At 37.8% G+C, this 18584-nt stretch overlaps 1 protein-coding gene across 2 annotated transcripts; it reads right to left on the bottom strand.

The window, feature by feature from the left end:
- Positions 1–575: 575 nt before the first annotated feature.
- Positions 576–16598, bottom strand: LOC132165437 (chromatin modification-related protein EAF1 B). Of its 2 annotated transcripts, none has more exons than XM_059576003.2 (23): positions 16221–16598; positions 14377–14573; positions 14222–14276; positions 14038–14135; positions 12460–13915; positions 12211–12330; positions 11718–11999; positions 10505–10693; positions 10133–10213; positions 9862–9919; positions 9271–9782; positions 9096–9149; positions 8167–8224; positions 7870–8066; positions 7703–7756; positions 7514–7594; positions 7173–7310; positions 6943–7059; positions 6136–6236; positions 5741–5953; positions 5267–5648; positions 1673–3477; positions 576–1107 (listed from the first exon to the last, which is right to left on the bottom strand). In XM_059576003.2, the coding sequence occupies exons 2-22, from the start codon at positions 14517–14519 to the stop codon at positions 1756–1758; spliced, it is 6111 nt and encodes a 2036-aa protein (XP_059431986.2). In that variant the 5' UTR covers positions 14520–14573; positions 16221–16598; the 3' UTR covers positions 576–1107; positions 1673–1755. The 2 variants fall into 2 exon arrangements, with proteins under 2 accessions (XP_059431986.2, XP_059431988.2); XM_059576005.2 differs by having other exon boundaries at positions 11724–11999.
- Positions 16599–18584: the final 1986 nt, after the last annotated feature.

The following is an 18584-nucleotide window of genomic DNA, read 5'->3' as shown; positions in this document are numbered from 1 at the left end:
TAACAGAATTTTTCTTTTTACTACAAACAAAGACAAACTTATAACAAAAGGCTGAGGCTTCTTTTGTTTGACAATCATTACTTAAAAACGTGAACAACACAACTCCTCAAACCACATCAATGGTTTCCTTCGCTCAGCACTCAACTTCAATAACTTTTCACTGTAACAAGTCTGATTGGTATCTGTGGACTCTGAATAATAGAGTTAGTGTCCATCATTCTGAATTACATTCAACCCCAAGTAACATTACAGAACAGAATCCTGCCAAAATAATAATAATCTTACAAGCCATAACATCCCCCTCCCTTTTCAATTACACTGCAAAACCAAATGACAACTGTAACCAACTTTTAAATATAGTATCAAAGATGTACCAGATGAAGGTAAAGTGCTGATCAGTAGGGCCATAATTCTTACAAAGGCATATAAAAATTACATATTCTCATCATTATCAGTAGGAACACACTAACAAAGTATCCCATCAATGTAGAAGTGTCAATGAATCACTAAGTGTAAACCCTAATAACATTTATAAACAGACAAATATTGAAGCTTCAAGGGCTCGTTGCTCAATATACACGGCAGGAAAATGATACCCTGTTAAGGCTTGTGGCATTATATAAACTGAAAATAGTTACAAATTACAATAATTCCACAGGCGCACTGGGCAGCGACAAATGATTGATTGTTTTAACACCCTGACCACTGTGTACACCAGAAACCTTATATTCACAAAATTTTTGAAAGGCTTTTTGGCCATAACAATAATTGCTACCCCATTAATCTGAAAGGGTAATAATACATGCACTAATCTACTGGGGCAAAAAGGAATAGGACCCCTCTGCATGAGCAGGGAACCAGGAAAAGAGGGGGAAAAAAAAAAGAAAGTACAAGAAAAGGTGAGATAAGAACCCTGTACACATACCTCTATATCTATCTCTATCTTCCCAAAACTCTAAACCAGTGGTAATATACAAGATTTTCCCCCCAAAAAAAATGATGATAATGCCAGCCAATGTTGTTTCAATTAACTTTTTGATAGAACCTGCAAATGACGATCACCATCTCTTCTGTCCCGCAATGCGAATAAGGAATAACCCACTTCATCTGCATCAAAACACAACACATCAAATCAGCTTTTTCTTCAGCAAACTAAGAAAGCATTACCCAACAAATAACCAATTAGCAAAACAAAAAGAGAGATGAATGGGCAGACTATTGCAAAGTGGTCAAGCAGTCAAGCAACTCGAGAGTAATCCATCAAGAACAATTCCAACTATCAATTATATTTGGGACAAGATCACGAAAAAAAATCCCAAATCAATTTGACAAAGGTGAAAATAAAGCAGGTATATATACAAGCAAGAGTAAAGAGGCATCATCATGATATATATTCTGGATATTTCAAAGAATTGAGCAAAGTCTACGAAACAATTTCCAGCTATCACGATCTTTGTTTCAGGCCGGAAAAAAAAATGATGACTTTGTGATAAAATATGGAATTTAACTAGAAGCAATAAAATTGGACCACCAAAGCTCAAATGGTGCCTGCCTGCTCTTTCAATTTATATGCAAATGGCATATCAAATCTCTTCTTAACAATCAACTGGCTTAAGATCATACTTGCATATATCAGGCTACAGTGGCAGATGGAACTGAAAACCATAACTACCTGTACACTGCTGTTACAAGGGCATGCAGGACACAATCCTGGCAGGCCGACTGCTCTTGGAATGCTCAACCCACTAGATTGCTTCATTCCAGTTTAGAACTAGTGGGCCTCATGTACAAACTGCCTTGCCCTGCTTGCAGAAGCTGTGTTTGCTGGTGAGACTGCTGTTGTGGCTGAATATGTTGAGGTGATTGTTGTTCTTGTTTCTGTTGTTCTTGTGGCTGATACTGTTGTTGGGATGGGGGTGGTGGTGTTGGAGGTTGTTGCGGTGGTAGCTGAGGCTGCCACTGTGCTCCAACATTATGTCCATGTGGCGGAAAGCTACCTGATAACTGCCTTGGGCCTAAACCTGGACTAATAGGTGGCAATGGCTCACTTCCTGCTGGATTTGGAATTGGTGGGCTCCCAACGGAACTCACTTGGGTCGCCAAGTCAGGCAGATTAGAATCATATGCTGGCTCTGATGCCTTCCACGGAGAAGCAGTGCCAGAAGAAACAACAGGTACCACATCAGCTGAATCAATACAGGCCTGAGGCATTGCCGTGCTACAAATCACCTGAGAAGCATTATTCACGGCCTGCTGGTCAGCTTGAGCTAGATCAGTTTGAGATTTGTTCTGCAACTCAGAATTCCCTTGACGATTCTGTTGGAGCATTCTCTGAACACTTGATTGAGTTTGATTAACCTGCTTTTGATGTGGCTGTGGTTGTAGCTGCATCTGCTGGTGGTTGGAAGCAACATTGGCTGAAGAAATAGTTTGATGGGAAGATGATAACGTATGACCTGAAGGAACCAATGGAGACTGGCCTTGCGTGCTATTATCAGAATGAGTAGGCATCTGCTGCAGTTGCTTCGATGAAGGGGGGGCTGGAGCCGAATGTAGCTTTTGCTGCAGCTGGGAATGGTTCGAAGATTGAGAAGGAACCAATGGTTTAGATGGTTGAACTGGGTTTAGGCCAGAGCCAGAATATACGCCTTGACCTTGCATTACATGCATGATCTGCTCCCCTTTCTCTGGAGCTTGACTTCCTGGCGGCATTGAAAGGCCATTAAGATGAGAAGGATCAATGGGGAGGTTCTGTTGTACCAGCATGTTCCCTCTTCCTATTCCCTTCAAAAGTTTAGCCTGCTGTTGGGACTGTGCTTGTTGCCGTTGTTGAGGATGGTGCCTGCCAGATTGTTGAAATTGCTGCTGCTGCTGCTGCTGCTGTCGTTGCCGTTGCTTCCCCATCTGATTCGTCAACCCACTGGCACCAGGATTCCGGCTGAGGCCATGTTGTGGAAGTTGATGTTTCTGCTGGTGTTGAGACGATAAAGGAGTCATTGGGGAAGATGAAGTCACAGGTGTCAGAGATACTGGCTGAGATGAAATTTGGGATTGAATCTGGGAACTATTTTGAAGCGAAGATGATATGGGAAGTTGTGGCTGTGGCTGGACATGTGTCATCAAAGCATTAGATGCAGCAAACGGTGGCTGTTGCTGTTGCTGTTGCTGCTGCTGCAAATACCGCTGCTGCCTGTCTTTAGCAATTCGGATTGCATAGGCTTGATGCTGGGAACCTGTACCATGACTGGGGCCTTGAATATGAGGGTGATGACTGAGAGCATGGGACTGCTGTGGAGACATCTGATGTTGCTGCTGAGAGTGGCCCGCATATGGCTGAACAGGTGGTGAAGTTGTCTGATTAGAAAACGCCGAGCTCAGCCCATTGAAATGGGGCATTACTTGGCTGTTCCCTTGCGTTCCCTGCATCTGAAGCTCAGGAACCATCATTTGCCTTTGATGCTCCGGGTTATGAACAGGCTATAACACAAATACACATTCAATGACTACTGATTTGAAATATGTGGAAATAATAGAATACAGAGTACACAAGTTGGTAAACATTAGATGGGAGGAACGGGATGATTTTTCTTTTTCTTTTTCTTTTTTTTTTGGGGGTGGGGGGGGGGGGGGGGGGTATTGTTGGATTAGTGATTTAAATTTATGTAATGACAGAAGGTCATTCACCTAATTGATCCAAGATAAGTAATTCAAATCTCTAAAAGCCAGGTGAAATTACAAAGCCAAAACATGGTTAGAGACCCAAGAGATGCCTTAAATTTGTGGCTTATATCTCCAAGGCTGAAGTTTCAAAAATGTCAGATTCAGTGACATGAGGCACATTATTTCCCCCCAAAAGAAAATGTCAAATAACGCACATACACCTAAGCCAAAGAACTATATCTATTGCTATATTGGTAAGAACAAGAGTTATGCCAAGGGTAGAGGATTTGGCATCATTAGCATCGGTTTAGATTTCTTACCACTCGAAGGACACTTCCAAAAAAAAACAACCAAGAGGCCCGAGAATATCAAATGCCACTATTTTCAAACATCATTACCGCAACTACAGAAAAACCTCAGGTAATTCTCCGTGCAAAATTGTCTTGAAACTTCCTTAAATCTTCTTCTTCGGAAAATCTTAAAATAAATTAAACTAGCTTATTAGACTAATTTTACTATCTACATTAAATATTAAAGTTTCTTATAACCAACTCCCCCACTTTCAACACTCCTATTTCTCTATCATTCAACAGTCTTTCTTCCTATAAATAACTACCAACCTTTTTTATTTATAATAAATATCAATAATTTTATCTTGTATACTCCCTGCGTACCCGAGGGCGTCTAATGCTTTTAATGATATCTCAATCACTTATCAAAAAAAAAATTTACATTTTCCCCAATTTTAAATTTATGCGCAAGTACTGCATGTGCACCACCATCTATTGTAAATAAATGTTATGGTCAAACATAATTGGAAATTCACATTTCTCCAAAGCTTACAAACATAGAAAAATAGTCATTACAGACTTGTTTACATGTAAAAATTTAGAGTACGTTATTATCTGTGGACCTCAACACACCAACCTAACTCATTCTGGATTCAGCATTATCGAAATTTCAAAGTGATTTATCAAAATTCTGATGAGAGATAGTGACATACGTCAACACTAGGAGGAATAATGAGCAGTAAGTACTGAAGTAGCCCAAGCCACAGTATATGTTCAAGTAAAGTCATTGGCATGCTCAGAGGAAAAGGTAAAAAAAATAAAAATAAAAAACCGAGGCATTGCTTTATTGCATTCATGATGTCTTAATAAAAGTAATAGGAGGCATTATTAATTCTGGACATCTCATTTTTAAAGAGAAAAATAGAACACATCTTACTAGAACTAAGAACAACATAGATATTAAACAAGTTCGCAAATAGAATCTTCAACAGTTTGGATTATTGGGTTTGCATTTACTAGTCCCAAGAAGTTTTACAAATCGGTAGGTGTGCATTGAATGCAGAACTAAATTGAGGAAAATTGTTGGTGGGGCAGCCTTGGGGTGAGTGTTGTGGATTTGATGTTGAACTATTTACACCCATTCAATCCTAGGGGAGGCTGGTACATTAATAGGCTTTAAAATTCTCAATCTTCCTCTTTACCGTTTAAATCAATTTTCTTGTGTGCACCCGCATGCACACAATAAAAAACCAAAACTAAATGCTACTATCAAAAGCAGCAATTGTAGCCTAGAAAATGTACTAGTTAAAACTCACCCGCATCATATGCAAAGTGTCACGAGGTCTTAACATAGAGTTCACTTGACCAGAACCAGGCCCGGAGTGCATAGTTACAGGGCTTGGCATGCCCCCCATACCGGAAGAATGCATGGTTCCAGAATTCAACATAGATGATGAGGCCACTCCTGGAAACCCTGGCCTTGATATTGGCATGCTTCTATTCATCCCACACATCATGCCCATACCATTTCCACCAGGAAGCATACGTACACCACGATCAGCCCCTGAAAGAGCCCCAGGAACAGACATGCTAGACTGCTGAATGTTTCTACCAGATAACATTTGATTGTATTGTTGCAATCTTTGCTGCTCATCAACTGGTAAAGATGAAGTTCTTGGAACATTATATCTGCCATCCCTGAAAGTACGCATAACAACCCACTTATGATGGTTTAAAAATAAATAATAAATAATAGGGCAGTAAACTCGAGCTATATAACAGAATACTACCTGACAGAAGCATTAAGTGGAGCAGATGGCGATGACAAGTTACTGCTATGTACCACACCGGAAGATCCTTGTAGTGCGGAATTTGCCCCAGAGGTAGGAAGTACTGCTGCAACAGCACTCTGATTTGATATTGCTAAACCACTCGGATGAGAACCTTGATAACCAAGGGGATGATCCGGGCTTGATGTAATTGCATCACAGAGATCAAGGGGCCTTCACGCAAACAACAAAAATAAAGCTAACATTGCACTTTCTTGCATAAGACAATTTACAATTACATATGGGTCAGGAATATGAGAAAATATAGAATACAAGTACTGATGTTAGTAGGCAGTAAGTTGGATAAAACAATTGCAGGCAACACCATTAATATGCAGAAAGGCACCAAAACTTACGTTAGAACACCTCCATTCAGGAGATTTGGGCAGACTTGGGAAATAGCAACTGCATGAGAATTGTGAACTGCGCCAGTTTGTTTTAGATCCTGGTTATCACTCTTCACAAGATACACGAGGACAAATTTATAGTCAGGAAAGAATTTAAAAGTACTAAAGCATAAAGGTCAACTAGATTGTTTTCAGGTCTTAAGCCTGTAATTTCCACAATCTGTGATATGATTTCACTTTATTAGCTAGCAAACCATCGTGGTCTATAAAGGTTTAGTAAGAATTTCATTTCAATCTCAAGGACAGACACAACAACCACCAAAACCTATACTAACTTCCACATGCAAAAATTTTAATGTGCATGAAAAGCATTACCATTAGAAGTGCAACGCATGCAGGCATTCCATAGAGCAGCAACAAGTAAACATTCAAACAGAAAGAAATGCAAAATGAATATGCTATATAATACCTATACTAGGAACCTGTAGTAGGAGATTAACCAAAAAATGACTCCTTAAAATATAGTATTCACCTCAACCTTAGAGCTCATATGGTGCATCCTAAGATGCATTCTGGTCTAACACATGTTGGAAGCTGGAAGACTCCAATATAAAAATGCATACCAAAAACAAAAGATTCTGCCTTTGAAGGAAACACAAATCAAGTTGTACTGATAAGGATAGGCATGCTACAGAAGCAGTAATAGTAACTGACTTCGGACTTCTATCAACCAGTTTTTTTTTTAATAAATACTTCTATCAACCAGTAAGGATTGGATTTTACAGAAACAACTAATGTGTACTTTAAATCACAAACCTGACTCCTCCGGTAATGTTGCTTCTGCCCAATCATAATTATTTTCTCAAAATGAGCCTTGATAGTATCCTCTTCCATTGGCCCCTGCAAACGTTGAAACAATTGTCTGGCACTGCCCTGCATGAGTGACACAAGACAAGACAATAAAATCAGCTAAAACAGTACACAAATGACATCCAATGCAGAGATAAATTTGATGTCAGTCTCAGAAAGGGTATCAAGATTCTTGCCTTTGGAATTCCTGGTAATGTAGATGGATAAGATTGAGAAGATCCTGAATCTTCAGCACTGTCAGCCCCATCCCCAGCATTCCTATCCATTAAAAGTTTGTGCCGCTCCTTGCACTCTTTAGGCTTACGAAAGATGCACTGCATATGTTGGACAAGTCAATGGGATTAGTGACCAAGAAAAAGATAAAATTGCCCAAAACTCTAAAAAATCATTATCAAATCACAGGAAAATAAAAGCATTTACCAATAGAACATAAAGCACCCCATGGTTTCAATAAGCTCCGGTGCATGATAGGACAGACCCAAAGACGAAATAAGTGAGGAATAAACCCAAAACTTACCTTAAACTGCAGAGTACTGTTGATAACATCACTTACAAGCTCCCAGTTAGGACCCATATCATGAACCAGGACAACAAGTGCCTAATGAAACAAAAAAAAATTAAAAAAATAAATAAAATAAAATCAGGTACCTAGTACTAGTACTAAAAACTCTAGAAATAACCAACAATAGAAGAAAGCTACAATAACCTGATCTTCGAATAGCGACCATGGACTTCCAGAGCCAGACTGCCCAGGTGACATCTGCATAGAAGGTTTATTGCTCAAGTTCATAGGGGAAAAGAAAGTACATGTAAATTAGCAATAATGTGAAGAAGTTGTGAGAACACAGTCCAATAGTGCATCACAAAGAGTACCTTCAGTGCTTTAACTTTCCGGCCCCTATCCCGACCACCTATCAATTTAATGAATTTATTCGGGTTGGGCATATTACTCATTTGGGATGCTACAGGGGAAGGAATGGACCCACTCATAGGTGTAATGTTGTCAAAAGTATTATCTAGTGATTGCTTCAAAATCTTCGGCTTCTTGGCATTTGGTTGCCCATACAAACCTGCAGAGAAACATTTGAAAAAAAGGTTGATGAATATGAAGTAATATGTATGTTGTGAAACAAATTACCCAGGCTATTATGAAAGGAAAAAGAGCTTTACCACTTGTTCCATTCGATTCAAAATGGTGACCTTCCATTCTCTTCTTAGAATGATCCCTCTAAAAATCAAAAGGCACATAAAAGGATTTAAATACTACTCTAGAAAAGAGTTCACAAGATGCAGTATTAATTCAAAGAAAAATAAAGAGAAGACCAAAAACATTGAACAATCAAGTAAACTAGGGTCCCGAGAGTTTTAAGGCATTTATCTACCATGACGAGGAGTAAGTCCTAAAGTTTACCCTAGACACTGGATAATGAAACCTCAAAACTTGAACACCTTACTAAAATGAAAAACTAATTAACTAAAACAAAGGTGTCATAAGATGAACCTAAACAGGTGGAAAATGAAGTGTGAAAATTAATGCGACTCTAAGGGGGTGTTTGGCAAATGGGATGGCCTAAACACTGTAGTTGATGTAGATTGATGTGAAAAAAAGTAAGAATGTTTGGTATAAAAAAAATGAAAAAGTGGTATGGAAAAGTGAAAAAGTTTTGTTTTGTAGTGATTTTTTTATTTGAATAATAATAAAAAGTGAATTATTTGATATTAAAAGTGAAAAAGTTAGAATGTTTTGATGTTGATTTTTTTGAGAAATGGTGATGAACAGTGTTTAGCCCATCCCCATCCCCATTACCAAACAAACCCTAAAATAGCTTCTCATAGGCCAAGGAAGGCGTCAAGTATTGAAATTATGTAGGCAAAGACCCAGGCATAGTCAGACTTCAGCAGATCATAAATGCAATTCTTCCCCATAGCATGAATTCCAAATTATTTAAAGCCAGAAGGTCCACTTTAGTATGAATTAAAAGGAAAAATGAAGATTCAAACATATGCAGCTACTTTATTCGAGGGACAGAACAAAGATCACCTGTTCATTTAAAAAAAAAAAGAATCAGATTGATAAAATATCAAACTACTTCATTCACCTGTTCATTAAGAATGGAAGAATCCATCTGCCATCCCAGTTCATATGTGGAACCCTGCAAGAATATAGACTTTAAGCAACTTAACAGAGAAGGAGCAAAAATAGAAAGAAATATATCCATAATTTCCCAGGTATAAGAAAGCCCTTGGTGTCTGCTGGTAGGAGTTCTTATGTACCAGATGCTTTGCCTTCTTCTTCTTTTTAAGCTTTATTGATGTTTCTGCACAGTCATATGGCAACTGCTTTTCAAAGTCCCCAACTGACTCAACCTCCACACTTTTCTGGATCTGGGATCCACCATGCAAAGTACTCTGGTCATCCTGACAGGAATTAGTATCTCCACTTGAAGCATCTGTCTTAACTTGAGCCTGCATATTCCCAGTTGCTCCTGTACTGAAAGGACTCAAAACCCTTTGCCTTGTAGCAGTGCGCATGCGTTTTGTAGGAATTGAACCAACATTAAGACTAGCAGGCCTTTTTCCTATCATCATTGACTGCTGATTTCCAGTTGTGCAGTATGGCATATCGGCTCCCACTTCATATGATCTCGAAGTGTATGATTTCATCAAGATTTTCCTTTTCTTCTGGGCAAATTTTGATGACTTGCTACCTTCGAAGGCTCCAGGCAAAGAAAACGTGCTCGTTTCTCCTTCATCCTCGTCGTACGCATTCTCTTCATATCCATAATCTAAATTTAAAAATCAACTTTGTAAGGATCACTAGATTGATCAACAAGAACTGCTGTATTACAATAGTCTCAACAATACCTGCTACAGCATCATATGTTGATGTGTCAACTTCTTCTTGCATGCTACTCCCAGTTTTCTGAGATAATTCAATTCACTCATGTAAAGGAAATGGTTGCAAAAGAAACTCTACTCAAGTATAATACTGTCTTGCATCAATTAAAACATGAAAATCATCGTACACATATGGAAACAAATGAATAATTTTCTTTGCAAAAGATAAACATACACAGGCAACCAACTCACAATATAAGCATGCATTGAACAATCATTTTGACGGAAAATTATTTACCTCTGACTGTAGCAGATGAGACTCAATAGATTTTCTGTAGATTTCCGTTGCACCAGAGGGAACGGAATAGAACAGGGTTTCCTGCCAAGGCAGAAACTTAAAAGTGTAATATATCCAAAAGGCATCATTGATTAAATATGTGAAAGATGTGTAAAATAAGTGAATGCTTAAGAGTCATGCCGTATAACATATGGCAAGTTCATGTTAAGCCATCTAGAAGGCTTTTCAACTATAACTAACCTACTTGTGAATAACAGGGTATGTGTGTGCATGTGTGCGTGTGTTAGAGAGAGCAAGAGAGAGAGAGAGGTACAGAAGGAGGGAGACTCTTGGCAAAAGAAAAATCGATAGTTAATGAAACTTGGATCATACTTCTGTAAGATGATCCTCCCACGACATTTCCACAGTTCCTAAATCAGATATCCTGTCAGGAGTTGATGGTGCTTCCGCTTGAAGAGGACCAACAGAGCTGTTATATTTCAGAAATCTCACTGCATATCCCAGTACAGCAGTTGCAGGATTTTTTCTGGGATACTGAGTCCCTAATTCTTGGCTTCGCTCCTGCCCAGGACCAAAATAGATATCAATAACATATAGTACACAAACCCACACCAAAAAAAATAAAAAAATACATATAATACACAAAGGTAAGAAATTTGCTTCCTGCCCAGAACCACACAGTTATCAATAGAATGGCAAAGAGAAAACATTTGTAATTAAGACAGTAATATATCCGCTCCAAAGTAGGGGGGGGGGAGGTGGAGAAAGGGGAATGACGAAGACATTTAAATTAGCATTTTTCAACAAAAGAACACAGCTATTGGAAAAACAGAAGACTGCTCATCTTAAAATATAAGGCCACTGTTACAAAAAAAAATATATATATATATAAGGCCACTGCTCCTGATAACAAGCAGTTCTAAAGCTAGAAAATACACACTCAAAATCAAACATCCAGGCACACATCTCATCCAAGTACTAAAGGATGAAATATCCAAAAGGTTAGGTGGTTCATATGCCTCTAAAACAAGTGATTTTTAAGGATAAGGAACATGTGCTGCAGTACATCCCAACTACTTCTTGCAAGTTTATGTAGTTCCAAATGCAAGAAAAGCAGATTTTTTTTTTTTTGTGCAGGTCCAAAAGAAATATCTCAACATTTATCCTCACCTCTAATAACCAAATGAGCACTTAACAGAAAATAAACCGCTATTCTGTGTTTTTATGGCAAAGGCTATCTGCATACTGTCATAAATACATGCCTCCATTTTCCCCTCCACCATCTCGTCTCCATTTTGTAAAATATTATCTCCCTTTAAATTCATCAAGTATGTATAACTTGATATCTTAAGAGGTCCTAAAAACTGAAAACATAGAACCATACCACTGACCCCACATTTTAGTATTAATATGTGATAATATAAACAGAACATTAGAAAGGACACACCTACCAACAATACACTCAACAATGAACAGTTGCTGAATATTTAACACGCAAGTAGGCAAAACAATTTATATAACGTTGAATTACAATCATCACATAGACCAAAGTATTGACCAGAAAAGAAGGTCTCAAGTAAATAACCAGCACCATATCAGATTCACCAATCTTGTCCTTAGAAACTTCATTCCCATCAGCGCTCCTTGATCCAACCAAACTATACTTGCAGTTCTTTTGACTAACATTTGGATCATCCCTATTTAGAAGCACCTCTGCTGAACTCCAAAACTGTGTGACGGCCTTTGCTAAGGTGTGAGCAACTCTTTTTAGCTCACAAAATTGATTTTGTTGTTCAAATCTCAACCGTGAAGTAAAAGCAGCCCGATAACATATTTGAGCAGCAGCATTTATCTTCCAAAGACGCTCCTACAAGATATAATAAGAGAAAAAGGAAAGTTTACAGCAGGGACAAAGCTGGATATGGTAAATCACAGTAAGTTTTGATTTAAAAAAAAAACTTATACTCAAAATGTGCTAGATATATGAATACCAGAGAAGACAATCTTCTAGAGAGAAAAAAAAGGTTAACATCAAGCAGAAAAAAAATCGACAGAATAGAGTTTCCAGAAAATAAGACCTGCGCAAAATCATTTGCCAACCATGCCATTTCCTCAAGGACAAAGTCCCATTGAGATTTTCGCCGATGCTCCAAATATAAAGTACGAACAGATAACTCTGCAATTCTCTTACGCTTAGCCTGTTTACTACATTATGTAAGTCCTCTATAGCTTCATTAAAAAAATTAAAAAAAGAAGAAGAAAGAAACAGTTCCAACAAAGTTTGACAATAAAAGGTCATACACCATAACAGAAGGTAAATTAAGAACCTCTATAATCCGTGCCTCTTCCAGAATAGAATCTTCATGTGCCTTGTCTGCCAATTTTAGACTGTTACCAGAACATGTTTGAGGTTCAGGGGCAGCAGAAGCATCCATCCCCGACAAAGCAGCCCCTGGAAGCTCACGGTTGGAGATATCCATGCGTTCCTGAAGTCCACCAGTGCCAATGTTTTCCTTGCTGGGGTTGGAATTATCAACCAACACATCATCCACTTTTCCCTCAGTTTCTGATGCGGTATGTTCATTTTGTTGCACTCCCTCAACGTTGGAAGGATATTTTACCTCATTTTGCAATTCAGATCTATTTAAGTGCATATCTTCCTCAACTTCAACAACACTACCATTGCCAGAGTGATTTTGATAAACAGAATCATGACAGGCATCAATAATAGGACCACTATCAACAGCCTTGGTCTCACTGGTTTTGTCAATAGCCTTAGTATCATTCTTCTTGTCAACACTGTTGGACTCGTTCTTTTCTTTGACCACTTCACAACCTGCTAAATTTATTGTCTCTTCAAAATTTGAAGTTTGCTCCATAGTGTTCCCATTAGATACAACTTTTCTTGTATTAGTACACATGTCACTATCATTATTTACATCTAAGCCTAGGCTAGCTTGGGTGGAAGAGCACTCTGGATCTAAACCCTTTGTGCCTAATGCTGCATTGCTATTTTGACCTTCATTAAGTATGCTTTTTCTATCTATTTTGATGCTGCTAAAGCCATTCAGCTGACCAGAACTAGTTTCGTTCTCATCTTTTGTTGTAGTTGCACAAGGCGAATGTTCAAAACCAGCTGAAACTACCTGATGCCTTTCTCCAACAAGATCAGGTACCCCAGAAGCCATATCAATAGTAGTTTGCTGAGAACTGACTTGAGAAGGTTGATCATGTTGGTTATCCCTCAAGTTTTTCGGAGCCTTAATATCCAACTTACCTTCGGGCAGGCTACGACCAGGAGTCCCTAGAGCCCGCACACCATCTAAGTCCGTATCCAACTGATTATCGGAAGATACAATTTTAGAAACCAGATCACCATTTGAACTAGCAGACTTGGGATTAGAAACAGAAGGTATATTCTGGTCCTTTGCGTTGTTTGTTTCGGACATCATCCCCTTTCCATCCCTTCCGCGAGCACCATCACGGATTGGGTGTCTAGACCTATTCCTTCGAGCATATGGGCGAACAATTGCCGAATCTTCAGATTCCTTGGCGTTTTGACTCCCATCCATCTGGGAAGACTGTTCTGATGGAGCAATGTTATTCCTTCTACTAGGTTGTATAGAGCTCCTTTCAGCTTCAAGTAACTCATTTTCACCATCAAAAAGTAACAGATTATCAGCACTATTGGGTTCGCAAACTGCAGGAACCCCTGGTCTACCACTACTCTCAACAGAATCCCCATGAGGTGAGGCAGCCAACGCAAAACTACCTTTCGCTTCACTACAATAACACAAAAACAAAAAAAACAAAAAAAGAGATGAAAAATTATTAGAACAAACCTATTCATTCAGATATAATGCCAATCCATGACCCACAAATGCACAAAGACAAAAAGAATCTACCTGGTCACAATTTGTTCTGGATGCTGATCAGTGAGCGAAGTAGACTGGACGCTTACTGAAGCTGCATTCCCAAACTTAAAGTCCAAAGGATTGCCACCCTGAATGTCAGAAACACTTAAGGTGACTATAATTCACAAAAAAAAGGATTCCAAATAATAGCAAGTGAAAGATCAAATTGCCATACTTTCTCAAGAAATTCTAACTCCCTTCTTCTTTCCTCGCGAACATCATATTCCTGCCTGTCATTAACAAGTAAAATATATTTTTTTAGTACAAAATGGAGAGCAGAAAATCAATCCAGATAAGGAAATTAGACACAAAGGAGCACGCCAGTATCACCTAAGCGCTGCTTGAGCCCTCTCAATTGCTGCTCGGCGTGGAGAGGTTTTCAAACCAACACCAACCCCGCCGTCAACAACTCCACCCATGGAATCAACCTCAGCATTTACGAGGAGGCCAGAGCCAGAGCTACATCCATGCATACCTACCTTAATATCTACAATCCTTTCCCTCCCATCTATTCAATACTCCACAAGCTTGTGATAGCAAAAGAGTAAGAAACTCATATGAGAATGAAGAAGCTGCTAAATAATAAAAGCAAAATGTGAACATACCAGCAATAAATAAATTCTTTCTCCTAAAACAAATACAAAATGTTGTTATCAAATCAAGCGCCCTGGGTATAGATATCCTGGATCAAGTGAAGATTCAAGTCTGCATAAATTCACAGGGTGGGAAACGGCATATGTTGACTGATATTACACCATTGTAGTCACTCAAGCATGGGATTTTTTACATATAGATAAACATAACTCACGCACCCATGCGGAATTGAACCTATTGCCACATCACAGTGCTCCACTAATTTTAAAGGGAGGAGATACCATTTATTCTAAAAACCACTGGAACTCGACACTTAGGATTTGTACATAAATACTTGCAGACAGAAAACCATCACACAATTTTAAAAATAAATGTAAAAGTTTGGGAGTTAACAAACAATGACATGAACTTAGAAAACAACATATTGGGAGATCATACAATGCCAACCCCTAGCATCATCTCACATCAGCTGTGTTAATCAATATATTCAACCAGATAGTAAGTGTTGAATGAATATCAGAAATTTGTACAAGTCCAAACATCTGTCAGCAGCTTTTACAAAGTTTCTAAATTTTCACTTCAGAATAGGAAGTGAACTCATAGAAGGATTCCACTTAAACATCAAAACACAAGCATTTCTTTCAATATGATTTACAATACAAGAGGGCTAAAACATTTTGGCTCAAAATCCTTTATCACAACTTGAAAATCATGAAATGAAAATTGTCTACATGGTCATGGTGACCATGCAGAAATGAAATGCTTCAAAAGTAACAGCTAGCACAACCATACCAAATCTACCAGTAATGCATATATCTCCTAGCAACCTATTATGTTGAACTTGAAGTAAGACAAGCATATTGAAGTCAATAGGTATATTAAAAGAAACTTGAGAAGAAAAAAAAAAGTGTTACGGAGCTGGAGCTTCTAACTATGACAAATGCCCTGCTTACTCTTTAACTATTTGTTTACACATAATAAAGAAATGATTTTAAAGAACAAGATATAGCACTGGCTTAATAATCCACCGCTAACCACAAACCAATGTCAGCCCAAGCAAGAAGCATTTAACAGGTTCAATCAACTCAATGTCAAATCATGGTAATGAATAACTGGGAACAAGAGTTATTCCAATTATAAATACTCTGTACTACACCAACTTACATGCATATGAGCAACAAATGCATGTAACAGCCTTGCCCGCCAATGACTTTCCTTCAAATTCACATACGGGCACCTTAGAAAAATCCATAAAAAGTACCAAAATCACTAGCGTACCACTTAAACATACACCCTACTACGTTTCCCCAAATGGGAACACCAAGTTCTGACATTCAATACAATATTAATGCAAAATGCTCACGAACAAACACGACTAGCTGCATAAACCTTCAAGCATTCAATCACAATGCACAACACAATCACAACAGAGAAGAGAATTCACACTAATTGCGTGCAAAAGATTAAAAAAAAACCCCTAATGCCATTCAACCCCCAGCAGAAATGCACAAATTTCAAAATTCTAGGGTTTCATAAGCACGAGGAAGAAAACCTAACGCCAAAATAGCAACAAAAAGTACCTGAATTGGGACCAGAGTCGAGAAATTGGGAACACCTTCTCTCTCCTAGGGTTTTGAACGACGAACCCTATTCCCTAACGAATTAACACGAATTTGCCCTAGAACGCGAGACGTCCCCGCAAATGTCAGCCATGAAAGACGTCGCTGAGTCTCTCTCTCTCTCTTTCTCTCTATCCCTCTCTCTAATTTCTAGGGTTTCGTTTCGTTTTCTCGCTCGCTATGGCGTACAGGTTTTGGTTTTGGTTTGGTTGTGCTCGGGGGGGTGTGGGGGAGACTATGCTACCTCTGCGAGAGTTGTGGGCTGGGCATGAAGAAGAAGACGACGAAGAAGAGGGCTTTGATCAAATTGGACGTTTCAATTTGGGCTTTTTATTATTACTCCATAAATATTGGTGCTTCTAACTTTCCTTTAATTTTTCTAATACGACTCTGATATTGTTTTTTTTTTTGTGTTAGAGATTTACTTTGATGGTGGGAGGGTGGGCTGATGAGGAAGATGAAACTAGCTAGCTAGTTAGGGGAAGTGACGATTATGCCACATTAATATTTGTTCCCATTAATATTTCTGTCACGTCATTGGGTTTTCACATTTATTATTTAATATCATATATTATATAATATTATTCTATATTTATATATATTGATGATGGGTGTTTTGGTAATCTTGCAGAATTTCATTTCTACTTTCATGCCTATGAAAAATTACTTCTGTATAGTCAAAATTACCTAATAAAGTCCCGGTACAAGAATTTTTCCCTCGTGAATTTATGAAATCGATAATCCCTCGTGGACCGTGGTGGTGAAAGATAAAACTTTCTCCCCTTTTTTTAAAAATAACTTTCCTTACTTGGCCTAATTTTTTAGAAGGATAAATTTAGGTCATTTGGTAAAGTTTTGGAAAGTATTTTAGATTTTGAGTTTTAAAAATATAATAATTTTTATAGGAATTTGGCATTAACCATATTATTTGTACCTTCAAATAAAAAAATTTAAAAAAAAAAAATGACACATCAGTGTAGAATACTAAATATTAATAAAATATTAAAACTCCGTATTTCTCCTTCAACTCATCACAAATTCCTATTTCTCCTTCAAGACAATCTTCTATGCCGTATGCCACCAACGGACGCCACCATCTCGTTCCTCTGCCGAAAGCCACTATGATAACAACCATTTTCCTTCGTCGTTTCAATTTTTACCCAAAAATAGTTTTTAGGTTGTTTGAATGTTGAATCAACTCTTTTCTCTCATTTTTTTTTTTTAAAAAAAAAAAAATGTCTGATTACAATTTCTCCAAATCCAATTTTTTCAGACTTATTCAACCCGACTGAAAATACCTGAATTGATGAATTCAACTTGAGAGAATTCACAAAAAAACGAGGTGCATCTTCAATTTTTTTCAAAACACACACAATCACCTTCTTGAGGACATGATCATGTGTGTTATAATATTGTTCCTTGTGATGAAGCCTGGTATAAAGACCATCAGATAAGTTGATGTGCTGATTTTCTGTGATTTGGGACCTCAGCAAATAAATATGAACCGAGGATACTGAGCAATAACCACTAACTGGCTAACTGCTAGTTAACCACAAGGTGGTTAGTGAATTTTACTAACAATCTAGGTGATTACAGTTAGTGGTTTTAGCCAATAACCACTAACCGTAACTGTCTTTTCACCCAAAACTGCTACCTCAACCTTTTTTTTCCTTAAAAAAAAAAAAAAAAAAAAAAAAAAAAAGGGAATGGTATTAGTTGAATCAAGGGACATATCGGGATGTCTAAAGGGTTATTTTGGACCATGAAATTAAATAAAATGTGTACAAGTGTGAGCAAGTTATAAAAAAGTTATGAAGGGATTGATTAATCTTTTTCAAATGAGGAGCATCTCAAGCAGATTAGCTTTTTTTTTTTTTTTTTTTTTTTTTTACATGTTCACACGAGGGAAGGAGGAGAGAGGATTCGAACTAATGACATCTGTTTCATAAGGCGTGGTCCACTGTCAATTGAGTTACTCCTTGGGGACTAGCAAGTTAGCTAAAGGGCTCATAATAGCTACATTTAGGCATCGTTTGATAAACGATTTTGCCTTTTTTGGCTCTACACTATTCATCACACTTTTTTATTTTTTTAATATTCTCTTACTTTTTACATTATATTAATCATTTTTTTTTATTATTCAAATAAAAAAATCACTACAAAACAAAAATTTTTCATTTTTTCATACCAAACATTCTTACTTTTTCACTTTTTTTAAAAAAACATTCTTACTTTTTTTCATATCAATCACTTTCTGCTACAGTATCAAACTAAAATCAAAACAAAATCGTTTATCAAACGAAGCTTTAGCTATTTTGAGCCATT

This window comes from Corylus avellana, chromosome 11 (genome assembly GCF_965113065.1).
Source record: "Corylus avellana chromosome 11, dhCorAvel1.hap1.2, whole genome shotgun sequence".
NCBI lineage: Eukaryota > Viridiplantae > Streptophyta > Magnoliopsida > Fagales > Betulaceae > Corylus > Corylus avellana.
The sequence above is the reverse complement of the archived record's forward strand: the minus strand, read 5'-3'. Positions and strand labels throughout refer to the sequence as shown.

Coding starts and splice junctions, on each gene's coding strand:
- LOC132165437 (XM_059576003.2), bottom strand. CDS start 14,519: ATGCATGGATGTAGCTCTGGCTCTGGCCTCCTCGTAAATGCTGAGGTT. Junction 8,067..8,166: donor TGAATCGAATGGAACAAGTG/GTAAAGCTCTTT, acceptor GTTTCTCTGCAG/GTTTGTATGGGCAACCAAAT. Junction 5,954..6,135: donor CTGAATGGAGGTGTTCTAAC/GTAAGTTTTGGT, acceptor GTTTGCGTGAAG/GCCCCTTGATCTCTGTGATG.